At 39.5% G+C, this 16,003-nt stretch overlaps 1 protein-coding gene across 1 annotated transcript; it reads left to right on the top strand.

The window, feature by feature from the left end:
• Positions 1 to 6,702: 6,702 nt before the first annotated feature.
• LOC131596433 (uncharacterized) lies at positions 6,703 to 8,532 on the top strand. Its single transcript, XM_058869083.1, has 2 exons — positions 6,703 to 7,437; positions 7,645 to 8,532. Exons 1-2 carry the CDS (start codon positions 6,703 to 6,705, stop codon positions 8,530 to 8,532), a joined length of 1,623 nt encoding a protein of 540 aa, XP_058725066.1.
• Positions 8,533 to 16,003: the final 7,471 nt, after the last annotated feature.

Here is a 16,003-nt window from a genome sequence, read left to right as displayed (position 1 = left end):
ATCCACATAAAGCAACAAAACAACAAATGAATTACCAGGTCGAAATCTGAAGTAAACACAGTGGTCGAACTCACTTCTACTGAAACTTATGCATGCCATGAACTTGTCTAATCTCCTATTCCATTGTCGAGGAGATTGTTTCAGCCCATATAAGGATCTCTTTAGCTTGCACACATAATCTTCCTTCCTCTTTTTGACATACCTTTCAGGTTGCCTCGTCAGGATCGTTTCATCTAGATCACCATATAAGAAAGTAGTTTTCACATCCATTTGTTCCAGTTCAAGGTCGAACTTTGCCACCAAGGCAAGCAACATTCGAATGGACCTATGCTTCACAACAGGAGAAAACAAATCATTAAAGTCGACACCTTCTTTCTGAGTGAAGCCCCTTACAACTAACCTTGCCTTGTATCTTTTCGATGTCACTCCTTCAATTCTTTCCTTAACTTTGAAAATCCATTTACAGCTGACTAACCTTGCCCCAGCAGGTTTCTTGATCAGTTCCCAGGTGTGATTATCATGAAGAGATTTCATCTCATCATTCATGGACTTCAGCCATTCATTCTTATTTCGGCTCCTCATAACTTCCTTATAGTCTCTAGGTTCTTCGTCTAGAACCTCACTTGTAGAGATTAAGGCATAAGCTATAATGTAGATGTTGTTGATTGGCTGTAATTTTTGGTAAAACTAGTTGTGGTTCTATCTTGTCAAAACTGGTGTCATGACATGCATTCTGCTGTTGTGAAGCCTTTCCTTATGCAGGCCTTTACCTGATGTCAAGGCCGATGTCATGACATTCGCAGCTGTTCGTTCTTTTCTATTACTATTTATGGTTATGTGATCTGATAAGATCCTATGCGCTTTATTTGGTAATGATGGATTCTGATCTGTTTCAAGGACGTCTTGGATGATTATTATTATTAGTTCCTTGATTTATGGAGATTAGTTTTATTAGGGTTAAAACTATTTTGTGGATCCAAGGCCCAGCTGCTGTATTGTATGAAGGCTATTTATTCCACGCAGGTGCTGCTGTTGACGTTAGGGTTTTTGTTTGAGAAACTTTTAGAGTTCTTTGTTTCTAAGTCTTTCGTTGTAGCTTTCTTGTAAGCCAAACAATCATCATGATGATTGTCTTGGTCTAGGCGTTTTGTTTTGAGTTTTAAGAAGTACTCAAAGCTTTTAAGCAAGAGTACTATTGTACTTGATCAAAGCTTTTAAGCAAGATCAAGTTGTGTCCTTGAAGAGTGTCTTCTTTTGTTATTCGTTGGTTAGTTTTCATCACTGCCGTGATTGAGGGGGAGTGAGTAGGATCTCTGGTCTAAGTTGTTTAGATTGAAGTTGCATTGGGTAGATATTAAGTGAAAGGCGTAATCTTGATTTGTATTACCTTTAATTGATATTACTTATAGTGGACTTCCTCCCTGGCTTGGTAGCCCCCAGATGTAGGTGTGTTTGCACCGAACTGGGTTAACAACTTTCCTGTGTTGTTTTTTCTGTTTACTCTTTGTTCTTTTGTTTAAAAACGTTCAGATAGTAATGTCGTGACATCATGTTAGACATCACGTGTCTGAGTCCAGAATTTCAATTGGTCTCAGAGCAGGCACCCTGCCTGTTTTTACTGGGTGAGATCTAGGGACAGTATTTTCTGGTACTATGGACAAAGAAGGTGGTGGATTTGTGATTAGACCACCCATTCTGGATGGTTCTAATTATGATTATTGGAAACCTCGCATGGTGGCTTTTCTGAAATCCGTGGATAGTAAAGCATGGAGAGCTGTGAACAAAGGATGGGAACATCCTGTTATTACTGATAAAGATGGCAAGAAAACTCTTAAACCAGAGGAATAATGGGACAAAGATGAAGAGGCATTGGCGCTTGGCAACTCTAAAGCCTTAAATGCTTTATTCAATGGAATTGACAGGAATATTTTCAGACTGGTGCACCAGTGTGAACTAGCCAAAGATGTCTGGGATACCCTCAAGACTACTCATGAGGGCACCTCCAAAGTGAAGATGTCAAGACTTCAACTGCTAACTACAAAGTTTGAAAATCTAATGATGAGGGATGATGAAAGTATTAAGGATTTTCATATGAATATACTGGATATTGCTAATACCTCAGGAGCTTTGGGAGAGAAAATGTCTGATGAAAAGCTGGTGAGAAAAATTCTTAGATCCCTACCTAAGAGATTTGATATGAAAGTTACAGCTATAGAAGAGGCACAGGACATCAGCAAAATGAAGGTAGAAGAGTTAATTGGATCTCTTCAAACCTTTGAGATGGGAATCAGTGAAAATTCTGAAAAGAAGAACAAAAGCATAGCTTTTGTGTCCAACTCTCAAGAAGAAGTAGAGGAAAGTAGAGAAGAGAATCTATCTGAATCTATAGCTATGCTTGGCAAACAATTCAACAAAATTATGAGAAGAATGGATCAGAAGCCAAGACCTAATGCCAAGAACATCTCATCTGACATCAATAGATCTTATGACTGTGGCAGAAGAGCTAAACCAGAAGAAAAGTACAATCACAGCAAAGGGATTCAATGTCATGGATGTGAAGGGTATGGACATATTAGAGCTGAATGCCCTACTTATCTCAAGAAACAAAAGAAAGGATTGTCAGTCTCCTGGTCTGATGAAGATTCTGAGAGTGATTTTGAAGAAGAATCAGCCAAACATGTCACAGCCCTTACTGGAGTTTGCAATTCTGATGAAGATTCTAGTGAAGATGAGCTATCCTTTGAAGAGCTGGCAACCTCCTACAGAAAGCTGTGTATCAGAAGTGCTGAAGTGTGTCAACAAGGTGAAAAGCAGAAGAAATACATAGCTCAGTTGGAGGCTGATAACAAAGGGCTTAGTGAAACTATATCTGAACTGAATAGTGAAATTATCATGTTACAATCCAAACTTGATCAGATGTCAAAATCTGTAAAAATGTTGAACAGTGGCACAGATATGTTGGAGGAGATTTTGCAGGTTGGAAAAAGTTCAGGAGATATGTCTGGTATAGGATTTGTTGGTGCAAAGAAACATTCCCAAGATAGTAGCAGAACTAAACCTGAAGCTGAGATGTTGAAACCGATGTCAAAACATGTGACTCAACATCACGAGAAAAGTGAAATGAAGAGAAAGTTTCAAAGATGGAGATGTCATTACTGTGGGAGATTTGGACACATTAAGCCTTTTTGCTTCAGATTATATGGATACCCAGATCAAGCTCCTTACTACAAACCTAAGCAGATCATGCCCATCCAGAAGCAACAATGGAAACCTAAAAATATGGCTTTAATAGCCCATACATCTCTTAGAGTTTCAGCCAAAGAAAACTGGTATTTTGACAGTGGATGTTCCAGACACATGACTGGACTCAAGAATCTGCTTGTTGATATCAAGAGTCATTCTACTAGTTATGTAACCTTTGGTGATGGAGCTAAAGGAGAAATCAAAGGAGTTGGAAAATTAGACTGTTCAGGAGTGCCAAATTTAGAAGGTGTTTTGTTGGTCAAAGGCCTGACTGCTAATCTTATAAGCATCAGTCAACTCTGTGACCAAGGATACCAAGTCAACTTCACTAAAGCTGAGTGTGTGGTTACTAATGAAGAAAAGGAAGTAGTAATGAGGGGTGTCAGATCCAAAGATAACTGCTACTTGTGGGTGTCTCATGAATCCAGCTATTCTACTGTATGCTCTAAGGAAGAAGAAGCAAAGCTGTGGCACCAAAAACTTGGTCACCTTCATCTAAGAGGTATGAAAAGGATTATTTCTCTGGAAGCTGTGAGAGGAATTCCTAAGCTACAAATTGATGAAGGAAGAATATGTGGTGAATGTCAGGTAGGAAAACAAACCAGGATGTCACATCCAAAGGTTACACATCTGACTACTTCCAGAGTTCTTGAACTGCTACATATGGACTTGATGGGACCAATGCAAATAGAAAGTCTTGGAGGAAAGAAATATGCTTATGTGGTGGTAGATGACTACTCCAGATACACTTGGGTAAATTTCATCAGAGAAAAATCAGATGTGTTTGATGTTTTCAAGGACCTATGTCAAAGAGTTCAAAGAGAAAAAGAAAATGGTGTTGTGAGAATTAGGAGTGATCATGGAAAGGAATTTGAGAATCAAAAGTTTGCTGATTTCTGCTCCTCTGAAGGAATACATCATGAATTTTCTTCCCCTATTACTCCACAGCAAAATGGGGTTGTTGAAAGAAAAAATAGAACTATTCAAGAATCAGACAGTGCCATGATCCATGCTAAGAATCTTCCTATCTACTTCTGGGCTGAAGCCATGAATACTGCTTGTTATGTCCATAATAGAGTTACCTTAAGAAAAGGAACCTCTACCACCCTATATGAGATCTGGAAGGGAAGAAAACCCACTGTCAAATACTTCCATGTGTTTGGTAGTAAGTGTTACATTCTTGCTGATAGAGATCACAGAAGGAAGATGGATCCCAAGAGTGATGAAGGAATCTTTCTGGGCTACTCTACAAACAGTAGAGCCTATCGAGTGTTCAACTCAAGAACCAGAATAATAATGGAGTCCATAAATGTTGTGGTTGATGATGACCACAATCAAGCAGATGTCATAGAAGATGTCGGAACATTCTGGGATATTACAGCTGAAGGATCTACCAGAGAAGATGATTGCAGTCCTACTATCACAGTATCTGAGACTGAACTTCCTAACAAGAGTCCATCAATAAGAGTTCAAAAAAATCATCCTAGTGAACTTATTATAGGTGATCTCAACAGTGGAATTACTACAAGGTCAAGGGAAGTAGTTTCAAACTCTTGTTTTGTGTCAAAAATTGAACCTAAAAATGTCAAGGAAGCCTTAACAGATGAGTTCTGGATTAATGCCATGCAGGAAGAACTAGGCCAGCTTGAAAGGAATGAAGTATGGGAGCTGGTACCAAGACCTAAAGGTACTAATGTCATTGGAACAAAATGGGTTTACAAGAACAAGTCAGATGAACTGGGAACTGTTGTCAGAAACAAAGCAAGGCTAGTTGCTCAAGGATACACTCAAGTTGAAGGAATTGACTTTGATGAAACCTTTGCTCCAGTTGCTAGACTTGAGTCAATTAGATTACTGCTAGGAGTTGCTTGTATTCTAAAATTCAAACTATATCAGATGGATGTGAAGAGTGCTTTCTTGAATGGATACCTGAGTGAGGAAGTTTATGTGGAGCAACCTAAAGGTTTTGCTGATCCAAATCATCCTGACTATGTGTACAAACTAAGAAAAGCTCTTTATGGCCTAAAACAAGCCCCTAGAGCTTGGTATGAGAGACTAACTGAGTTTCTTACTGGTAATGGGTATAGGAAAGGAGGAATAGATAAAACTCTCTTTGTTAAAGATGAAGGAGGAAAGATCCTGATTGCTCAAATCTATGGGGATGATATTGTGTTTGGGGGGATGTCAGACAAGATGACTAGACATTTTGTTGATCAGATGCAATCAGAATTTGAAATGAGTCTAGTTGGAGAATTAACTTATTTTCTTGGGCTGCAAGTTAAACAGATGGAAGACTCAATCTTTCTCTCTCAGAGTAAGTATGCTAAAAACATTGTTAAAAAGTTTGGAATGGAAAATGCTTCTCACAAAAGAACACCAGCTCCTACTCACTTAAAGTTGTCCAAAGATGAAAAGGGAACCAGTGTTGATCAAAGTTTATATAGAAGCATGATAGGAAGTCTGCTGTATCTCACAGCCAGTAGACCTGATATTGCTTTTGCTGTTGGGGTGTGTGCTAGGTATCAAGCAGATCCTAAGATCAGCCATATCAACCAAGTCAAGAGGATCCTGAAATATGTGAATGGTACTTGTGAATATGGAATGCTCTACTCTCATGGGTGTGAACCTATTCTCACTGGATATTGTGATGCAGATTGGGCTGGAAGTGCTGATGACAGAAAAAGTACTTCAGGAGGATGTTTCTTCTTGGGTAATAATCTTATTTCATGGTTCAGCAAGAAACAAAATTGTGTGTCCTTGTCCACTGCAGAGGCAGAATACATTGCAGCAGGAAGTAGTTGCTCTCAGCTTGTTTGGATGAAACAAATGTTAACAGAATACAATGTCACACAAGATGTCATGACATTATATTGTGACAACTTAAGTGCCATTAACATTTCAAAGAATCCCATTCAGCATAGCAGGACCAAGCACATTGATATTAGACATCATTACATTAGAGATCTTGTTGAAGATAAAATAATTGTCTTGGAACATGTTGCTACAAACCTTCAATTGGCTGACATTTTCACAAAAGCCTTGGATGCAAATCAATTTGAAAATCTAAGAAGCAAACTAGGCATTTGTCTTTGTGAAGGATTATAGCAATTAATTGGGTGTGGGGCCAGCAATATTTCTCTCTCCAAATCTTTGATATCATTACACATTAAAGTGTATTTTCCCCCCCTTTTACAAGTTACCCAAACGGTTTCCATTCCTCCAAAACCTCTCCTCCACACTCACGCTATCTCTCTGTGTTGCTGCATTCACAATCCCTTACCCAGCTTTCCACTTTCTCTCACCATGTCTCAGAGTTCTCCCTCAAAGAAATCTTCTCCTACCTCTGAAACAGCATCAGGTTCTAGGGCACCAAATGTTGTGAGTGATCAAGATGTTGTGCTGGATGTTGTGCCATTGAACTCTGTTCCTACCGATACTGTTCGTAATCCACCAAGAAAGATGCATGCAAGAAAATCAACTGGGGGATCTGTTCCTGAAACCTTTTCTGTTCAAGGTAGAGAGGGTTCTGCTTATGTTCACAATGCGATCGCAGGTATTGTCACAAGAATCTTGAATGAAGGGCACAAGGTTGATGGGATATCTGTTCCTCTAGCCCAGATGTCTGCCTCTGAGAACAGCGAAGATGATCAAGATGGTCAAGATGATGCTAGCAAAGATCAGGGTGATGTTGAGACATCGGTTGATAACACTGATGAGAAGAACCCAGGTGCCAAAGAAGTTGAGACATCTGAAGCTATTAATGTTGAAACATCTGGTACTAAAGATGCTGAAGTTCTTGAGCCTGAGAAAGCTGAAGAGGTTCCTGTTGCTGCTTCTAAAGAAACCCCTAATGAAGGTCCTACTGTGCATGATGTTGTGAATCTGGATGATCTGGATGATTCTATTGATATTGCTGATGATGAACTCATCTCTAGCATCTCTCATAGAGTCAAGACTCGTAAGGGCAAACAGGCTTGTGATCAAGATTTCTCCAAACCTCAGGTTACTCCTCAAAAGAAGGTCACTATAAAGATGGTCAAGAAGGTCCTTGCTGAACCTTCAACCACAGGGAGCAAGGCTACTGTGAAGAAGAGGAAGGAAAGAAGTGTTTCTGTCCCAGAAGATGATGTCTTAAGTGATGTCCCTGACATCCCATCCAAGAAAAAGAGTGCTGTCACAAAGTCCTCCACAAAGGTTCGTGATGTTCCTTTGGATAACATTTACTTGCACTATGCTTCAAATGCTATCCAGTGGAAGTTTGTTTATCAAAGAAGGCTGGCTCTGGAAAGAGAATTAGCAAATGATGTTCTGGAATGTCAAGAGGTCATGAAGCTCAATAAGGCTGCAGGTTTGATTAAAACTGTTACTCATTTTTCAAAGTGTTATGAAATGCTGGTGAAGGAATTTATTGTGAATTTGTCTCAAGATTGTGGTGATGGAACAACTGATGATTTTCATAAGGTGTATGTTAGAAGAAAGTGTATAGATTTTTCCCCTGCTGTTATCAACCTATATCTAGGTAGAGATGCTGAGGCTCAACCTGAGCTTGAAGTGACTGATAATGAGGTTTGCAAGGTAATCACTGGTGGTAAGGTTAAGAAGTGGCCCATAAAGAGCAAACTGTCTGCTAGTTCTCTTAATGTCAGGTATGCATTGCTGCACAAAATTGGTGCTGCTAACTGGGTGCCTACCAATCACACTTCCACCATTGCTGTTGGCCTAGGAAGATTCATATATGCTGTGGGAACCAAGACAAAATTTGACTATGGGACCTACATATTTGATCAAACTATGAGGCATGTTGGTACCTCTGCTACCAAGCTTCCCATTGCTTTCCCATCTCTGATATGTGGAATAATCCTCAAGCAACACCCTGGAATTCTGAAAAGTAAAGATTTTGTATGTAAGAGGGAGAGTGCTTTGTCTTTTCACTACAAGCTGCTGCAGAGGTCTGATGACAAGACATCTGCTGGGACATCACAACCCAGCAAATCTGTGAACAAAGCTCTTCTTATTGCTGAGCTAAAAGAGACTTGTCAAGAGTTGGACAACAGGAAGCTGAAACTTGAAAATCTCATCCACAGTCTTGAGCAGTCTACAGATGATGATCTTGCTGGTGAAAAGGGTGGTGACAATATGGATGAATACAAAGAGGCTGAGGAAGAAGCTGAGGAAGAGGCTGAGGGTGCTGAGAGTGGGAGTAGTGATGCTGCTGAATGGACTAGTAGCTCAAGTGATGACAATCCTGGTGGCTCTAGTGATGAAGACAGTGATGGGTCTGATGATTAGCTCTGCTGAGCTGAATATGTTTTGGCTCCTTTTGTGGCTAAAAAGGGGGAGTAATTGGGAGTGGTAGTGTAGTGGTAGTGGTTGTTTTGTTGTAATGGTTGTTCTGTTATTTTGGTGATCTTTTGGTTTTTTTTTGGACATGGTTTGTTTTGTGGTTTTCTTTATTTTTGTTTTTCTCTGGTTCTCCCTGACAATGACAAGTGGTTTCTATAACAGTTGATTAAGTAGATGTTTTCTGGTTTTCTGGTGATTAATCAAGTTGCTGTCAGAATTTATTTTTCTGTTACAGAATTTATTTTTCTGTTGTTGGCTGCTGTGTATGCTCTGATATCTGTTTACATCTATTAGTGTTTTAGCCAAAAATTTGCCAAAGGGGGAGTTTGTAGATGTTGTTGATTGGCTGTAATTTTTGGTAAAACTAGTTGTGGTTCTATCTTATCAAAACTGGTGTCATGACATGCATTCTGCTGTTGTGAAGCCTTTCCTTATGCAGGCCTTTACCTGATGTCAAGGCCGATGTCATGACATTCGCAGCTGTTCGTTCTTTTCTATTACTATTTATGGTTATGTGATCTGATAAGATCCTATGCGCTTTATTTGGTAATGATGGATTCTGATATGTTTCAAGGACGTCTTGGATGATTATTATTATTAGTTCCTTGATTTATGGAGATTAGTTTTATTAGGGTTAAAACTATTTTGTGGATCCAAGGCCCAGCTGCTGTATTGTATGAAGGCTATTTATTCCACGCAGGTGCTGCTGTTGACGTTAGGGTTTTTGTTTGAGAAACTTTTAGAGTTCTTTGTTTCTAAGTCTTTCGTTGTAGCTTTCTTGTAAGCCAAACAATCATCATGATGATTGTCTTGGTCTAGGCGTTTTGTTTTGAGTTGTAAGAAGTACTCAAAGCTTTTAAGCAAGAGTACTATTGTACTTGATCAAAGCTTTTAAGCAAGATCAAGTTGTGTCCTTGAAGAGTGTCTTCTTTTGTTATTCGTTGGTTAGTTTTCATCACTGCTGTGATTGAGGGGGAGTGAGTAGGATCTCTGGTCTAAGTTGTTTAGATTGAAGTTGCATTGGGTAGATATTAAGTGAAAGGCGTAATCTTGATTTGTATTACCTTTAATTGATATTACTTATAGTGGACTTCCTCCCTGGCTTGGTAGCCCCCAGATGTAGGTGTGTTTGCACCGAACTGGGTTAACAACTTTCCTGTGTTGTTTTTTCTGTTTACTCTTTGTTCTTTTGTTTAAAAACGTTCAGATAGTAATGTCGTGACATCCTGTTAGACATCACGTGTCTGAGTCCAGAATTTCATATAAGATCTTCATACCCAAGTCTCTGAGGTAGCTTGATGACTCTTCATGACCTATCTCTCGACAATAGGTAGTCATTGATAGTTTCCTCAACTTCCTCAACATCTTTTGCTTCTTCTTCGACTTCATCTGGAATATGCAATTCAACATCAACTTGCTCCACCTCAACAGGAATCACTACCTGTTCCAGCCCTTCTGCACTTCGACAATCATCATCAGTTTTCTTGAAAGCCATCTCAACTTCATTGAAAACAACATCTCGACTGGTGATACACCTCATGTGACCTGGCTCTAGGCACCATAGCCTATAAGCTTTGACTCCTTCAGGGTATTCCATGAACATACATTTCAGAGCTCTAGGTTCGACCTTGTCTTACCTAATGTGAGCATCGGCTATGCAGCCAAATACTCTCAGTTTATTGAGATCTGGTGGATGTCCCGACCAAACTTCTCCAGGTGTCTTCATATCTAACGTTGTCGAAGGACATTTGTTTATCAGATATGTTGCTGTCGAAACAGCCTCAGCCCAAAACACCTTCTTTAATTAGTTAACATGCATCTGAATCTCTCCAAAGTATTTCGATTAAACCTTTCAACCAAACCATTTTGATGTGGAGTACCTGCAGTAGTTCTATGCCTTGCAATACCAGAGGCAGCACAAAAACTGTTGAATGCCTTATTGCAAAATTTAAGGCCATTATCGGTTCTCAACCTCTTGACCTTCCTGCTAGTCTGATTTTCGACCAGAGTCTTCCAACTTTTGAAATTCTCAAAAGTTTCATCCTTAGTCTTCTGGATGAATACCCATAACTTCCTGGAATAATCATCTACTATGGATAGGAAATACCTCACTCCAGAATGTGATGCACACCTTGCAGGCCCCCGAAGATCACCATGGATGTAATCAAGGGATCCATGTGTTATTTATTTGCCTTTGTTGAACTTCACTCTGCAAGATTTTCCAAGTACACAGGGTTCACAAAACTTCAGCTTTTCGACTTTGTCTCAACCAAGCAGATTTTGTTTCCCTAATTCGACCAGACCCCTTTCACTGACATGGCCCAATCTCATGTTCCAGATTTCTGTCTTCGATAATGGTTTCGTGGATGCAACATTTTTCGAATCACTTACAACTTCAACCTCAAAGGTATACAAGCCTTGTTTCTTCAAGCCTCTCAATACTTCCTTCGACCCCTTCATGACTCTTAGGATACTTTTCTCTCCTTGGAAAACATATCCTTTCTTGTCGAATTCACCAAGAGAAAACAGATTTCTCTTCAAATCAGGAACATACCTGACTTCAGTTGACAACCTTATTGACTCATCATGGAGCTTGAATCTCACATATCCAACACCTGCAATCTTGTAAGCTTTGTTGTTTCCCAGCAGTACTGATCCACCATCTTGATCACATAATTCCTCGAACAAGTCTTTGTTTGGAGTCATGTGCCAAGTGCAACCTGAATCCATAATCAACTCCTTCCTAGAGTCACTGCTCGAAACCACAAGGACATCAGATGATTCGAAATCATCTTGAACAATGGTTGCATTGCCAATATCCTTACCTCCATGATCTATCAGGCATTCAGGGCACACCTTTCTTGTGTGACCCTCCATTTTACAATGATAGCATCAAAATCCAGATGCTTCGCCACTGTAAGACTTCGATTGGCTTTTACCCTTCTTCTTGTCGAACTTACCATCCTTATGCAAGAATTTTCCTTTAACGGCCAAACCTTCACCAACATTCGATGATTTATGCTCCTTTCGTTCGTTCAAGTCCTTATAATACAAGGCTGATTGAACTTCTTCAAAGGTCAAGGACTCCCTTCCATACAGGAGAGTTTCTTTGAAGTAAGCATGTGATCGAGGCAAAGCGCACAATAGTAACAACGCTTAATATTCATCATCGATCTTCACATCAATATTTTCAAGATCAAGAATCAGCTTGTTGAACATATCCAACTGCTCAACCAACAAAGCTTGCTTCAGGTAGATTCGATTTACCAGCGATTTGGTCATGTACAAACTTTTAAGTTTCACCCATAACCCTGATGTCGTCGTCTCCTTTGATACCTGCCGGAGAACTTTATCGCTAAGGCTCAACAAAATTGCGTTGTGTGCTTTCTCGATCATAGTTATCTTCTCTGCTGCCGTTAATTCAGCATTCATGGCTGCCTCTCCCTTCAACGTTTCCAAGCAACCCTGCTGAACAAGTAGGGTTTTCATCTTCAAGCGCCACAGACCGAAGTCATTCACTCTGGTGAAATTTTCAATCTCATACTTTGTTGAAGGCATCCTCTCCATGCTCACCACACCAATTTGTTATGAATTCAATACCAAGAACAAAGTATAAAACAAGGGATGAATAAAGAACAAGGAAGAAGAAGAACACAACAACTGGTTATAACTACTATTCTTTTACTTTCTCTTAGAAAACAAGATTACAAGTTTACAAGAATAACAAATAACCTCTCTCACCCTAAATTAGGATTTGTTGTGTTCAATGATGAGAGACTAGTATGCTATTTATATAAAACCTAACATACTTGAAGGATAGAAAAACACTTAGAAAGGGGGGGTTTGAATAAGTGAGTCTTAAAAACTTGAAAGATAAAAACAATTTGCACAGTTATTTTTATCCTGGTTCGTTGTTAACTAAACTACTCCAGTCCACCCCCACGGAGTGATTTACCTCACCTGAGGATTTAATCCACTAATCGCAACAGATTACAATGGTTTTCCACTTAGCCCATGACTAAGTCTTCTAGAGTATCCTGATCACAACCTGATCACTCTAGGAACAACTGCTTAGACACAAGCTAAGACTTTCTTAGAGTATCCTGACCACCACGTGATCACTCTAATTACAACTGCTTAGACACAAGCTAAGACTTCCTAGAGTATCCTGATCAACACTTGATCACTCTAGTTACTTACAAATTAATGTAATCAATTCTAAGAGTATTACAAATGCTTCTGAAAAGCTATAATCACAACAGTGATATTTCTCTTAACGTTTAAGCTTAATCTCACTAATATATTACAACAGCAATGTAGTGAGCTTTGATGAAGATGAAGTTTCTGAGCTTTGAATTGAACAGCGTTTCAGCAAGTTTTTCAGAATAAGTTTGTTCAGAATTGTCAACCTTGCTTCTCATCAGAACTTCATATTTATAGGCACTTGAGAAGATGACCGTTGGGAGCATTTAATGCTTTGCGTGTTCCGTACAGCATTGCATTTAATGTTTCACGCTTTTGTCAACTACCTCGAGCCTTGTTCACGCTGTGTCTACTGACGTTGCCTTTAATAGCTTCCAACGTTCCTTTTGTCAGTCAGCGTAGCCTGCCACCTGTACTTTCTTCTGATCTGATGTTTGTGAATAAAACGTTTGAATATCATCAGAGTCAAACAGCTTGGTGCATAACATCTTCTTGTCTTCTGACCTTGAAGTGCTTCTGAGCGTGATACCATGAGAACTTCAGTGCTTCTGCTTCTGATCTCAAGTTCTTCTGATGCTTCCATAGACCCATGTTCTGATTCTGCCTTGACCATCTTCTGATGTCTTGCCAGACCATGTTCTGATGTTGCATGCTGAACCTTCTGAGACAAAGCTTCTGAGCGCTGATTTGTGCATACTCTTTATATATTTCCTGAAAGGGAATTTGCAATGTATTAGAGTACCACATTATCTCACACAAAATTCATATCCTTGTTATCATCAAAACTAAGAATATTGATCAGAACAAATATTGTTCTAACAATCTCCCCGTTTTTGATGATGACAAAAACATATATAAATGATATGAATTTGCGATCAGAAAGAGCAGATGGCTAAAGACAAATTACACAGCTATAGCATAAGCATGTGAATATGTCTCCCCCAGAGATTAACGATCTCCCCCTGAGATGAATAATCTCCCCCTGAAATTAATACTAGAAGAATTTTAATAATAAAAGACTTCCCTGATTATTTCGGTAGAGACGTTCACAGTGCTTGATCTTCTGAACATTCATGACTTCTGATTTCTGCTTCCATCGGACAGCTTCAGAACTTGAATTTCTTTGATCTTCAGAACATTCACAGCTTCTGACTTCTGCTTCCATCAGACAGCTTCAGAACTTGAATTTCTTTGATCTTAAGAACATTCATAGCTTCTGATTCTTGCTTCCATTTGGACAGCTTCAGAACTTGAATTTCTTTGATCTTCAGAACATTCACAGCTTCTGATTCTTGCTTCCATCGGACAGCTTCAGAGCTTGAATTTCTTCTTTCATCGCTTCATGCTAGATTGTATCAGAACATTGTTGAATGTACCAGAGCATCATCAGAGCATCTCTACATCCTGAGATGTTACAGAACAAAACTAAACGACAGAAGTCAGCATGAATGAATCAGAACATAAAATATGTTTCAGAACATATAATATGTATCAGAGCCATATAAGCCATATAGAATGTATCAGAGCAAATAGACATTCAGAATCAGATCATATTCTATCATCAGAATATCTGAACATTCTTCCTTCTTGCTTCTGATTCTGAAGCTTCATAGCACTCAGCTTGCTTCAAGAATCCAAGAACTTAATTCATCTTGTTGCTTCTTATGTTGCTCTTTAAAAGAGAATCTTCAATTCCTGCAACAACACACTTTAAAGCATAGAACTTTGCAAGTTCTGTTAGTAAAGCAACTGATTAAATCAAATCATTTATCACATATTTCTCCCCCTTTTTGTCATATCATCAAAAACATAAAAGATTCAGATAAAAACAAAAGGAACACACGGAAGAAAAAGATGATTTTCATTTAAGTTCAAACAGACAAATACAGAAGTACACGAAGAGAATGAAAACAAGATGCACAAAGCAGATGCAGCAAAAACAGAACAACTAAGACTCAATCTAAGATGACCCTAGCCTTGACAAGATCTTGGCCAGCATCTCTTGAACCCCATTGTTGTGCTCATTCTGCTTCTCTATGAAAGCTCTAAACTCAGCATTAACTGAGCTTTGCTCATCCTGGTTCTTCTGAAGAACTTCCAGAGTCCTTGCAAGACGGGAAGGTTCATCAGAAGAAGCTTCACAGCTTCTATCCAGTGGGATGGCATTGTGATCTGTAGCTTCCATTGATAGATCATATGCAGGGATTTCCTCAACAGGAACTGATTCAGCAACATGATCTTCTACATCTGCTTCTTGCATAGAAGCATCTTCATATTCTGCAGCTGGAATCTCAGAATCTCCATTCTCAAGTGCCTGAAGAATGGCAGCTAGATTCCTGGGGGCAGAAGGACCTTCAACTTCTGGTGGGTCAACAACTTCTGGAATGACCAAGCTTGGGTCTTCCTTAGAAGGGTTTTCCCTCAGAAAGTCAAAGAGGGTCTTGAAATCCCCGAGCAGAACAGGATATTGAGGTATCCAGACAACAATTTCCCTGCAAGGGTTAGCTTCCATTGCAGCAGCAAGTCTTGCTTCTTCCAATTCATCCACAAAGGGCTTTTCTTCCAAGGTATATCTTCCTCTGAGACGAGCAAACCAGAAGTCTTCATAGCTTCTCAGAATTCCACGAGGCCGTGGAGCAGCTTCTACACAGGCTTCCTGAAGTTCCATAAAGAGAGCATCTGATTTTCTGCGTAAAATTCTTCAGAATTTCCGCATAGCGACGTCATTCAAGCCAGAACTTTCAACAATTCTGAGGGTGTCAAAGATACTTCTAAGATTCCTCTTTACTTTTTCAAAAATTACACCAATAGGGTAGACAAGGCGGGATTTTATTTTGGTTTTTGAAAAGGCAGGATTGGGGATGAAATAAGGTTGAGGTTCTCTATCCAATCTAAAAGAAGATTCTGCTTCAGTATCAGAATCTAACACTACCACTTTAGCTTCAGGACGAGGCTTGGGAGTGTAGTTGCAATCACGGAGCAGCTGTTCATGTGATGCAGAGGTTGGAAGACCAGAACCACTATGGTTGTTTTGAGAGGTAGAAGGAATGGGTTCAAAGTTTGCATGGGGAGGAGATTGAGAGATGGAGATATTTGTGTGAGGTGGAAAGAGAGTTTGAAGGGGTGGTATATCCAGAACAGGATTGATGGTGGGTGGAGACGAAGGAATAGTTACAGGAGAAGATGGAGGTGTAAGAACATGGACAGATATAGG

This window comes from Vicia villosa, linkage group LG1, assembly GCF_029867415.1.
Source record: "Vicia villosa cultivar HV-30 ecotype Madison, WI linkage group LG1, Vvil1.0, whole genome shotgun sequence".
Classification (NCBI taxonomy): domain Eukaryota; kingdom Viridiplantae; phylum Streptophyta; class Magnoliopsida; order Fabales; family Fabaceae; genus Vicia; species Vicia villosa.
The sequence above is the reverse complement of the archived record's forward strand: the minus strand, read 5'-3'. Positions and strand labels throughout refer to the sequence as shown.

Coding starts and splice junctions, on each gene's coding strand:
- LOC131596433 (XM_058869083.1), top strand. CDS start 6,703: ATGCATGCAAGAAAATCAACTGGGGGATCTGTTCCTGAAACCTTTTCT. Junction 7,438..7,644: donor TCACAAAGTCCTCCACAAAG/GTTCGTGATGTT, acceptor ATGCTGGTGAAG/GAATTTATTGTGAATTTGTC.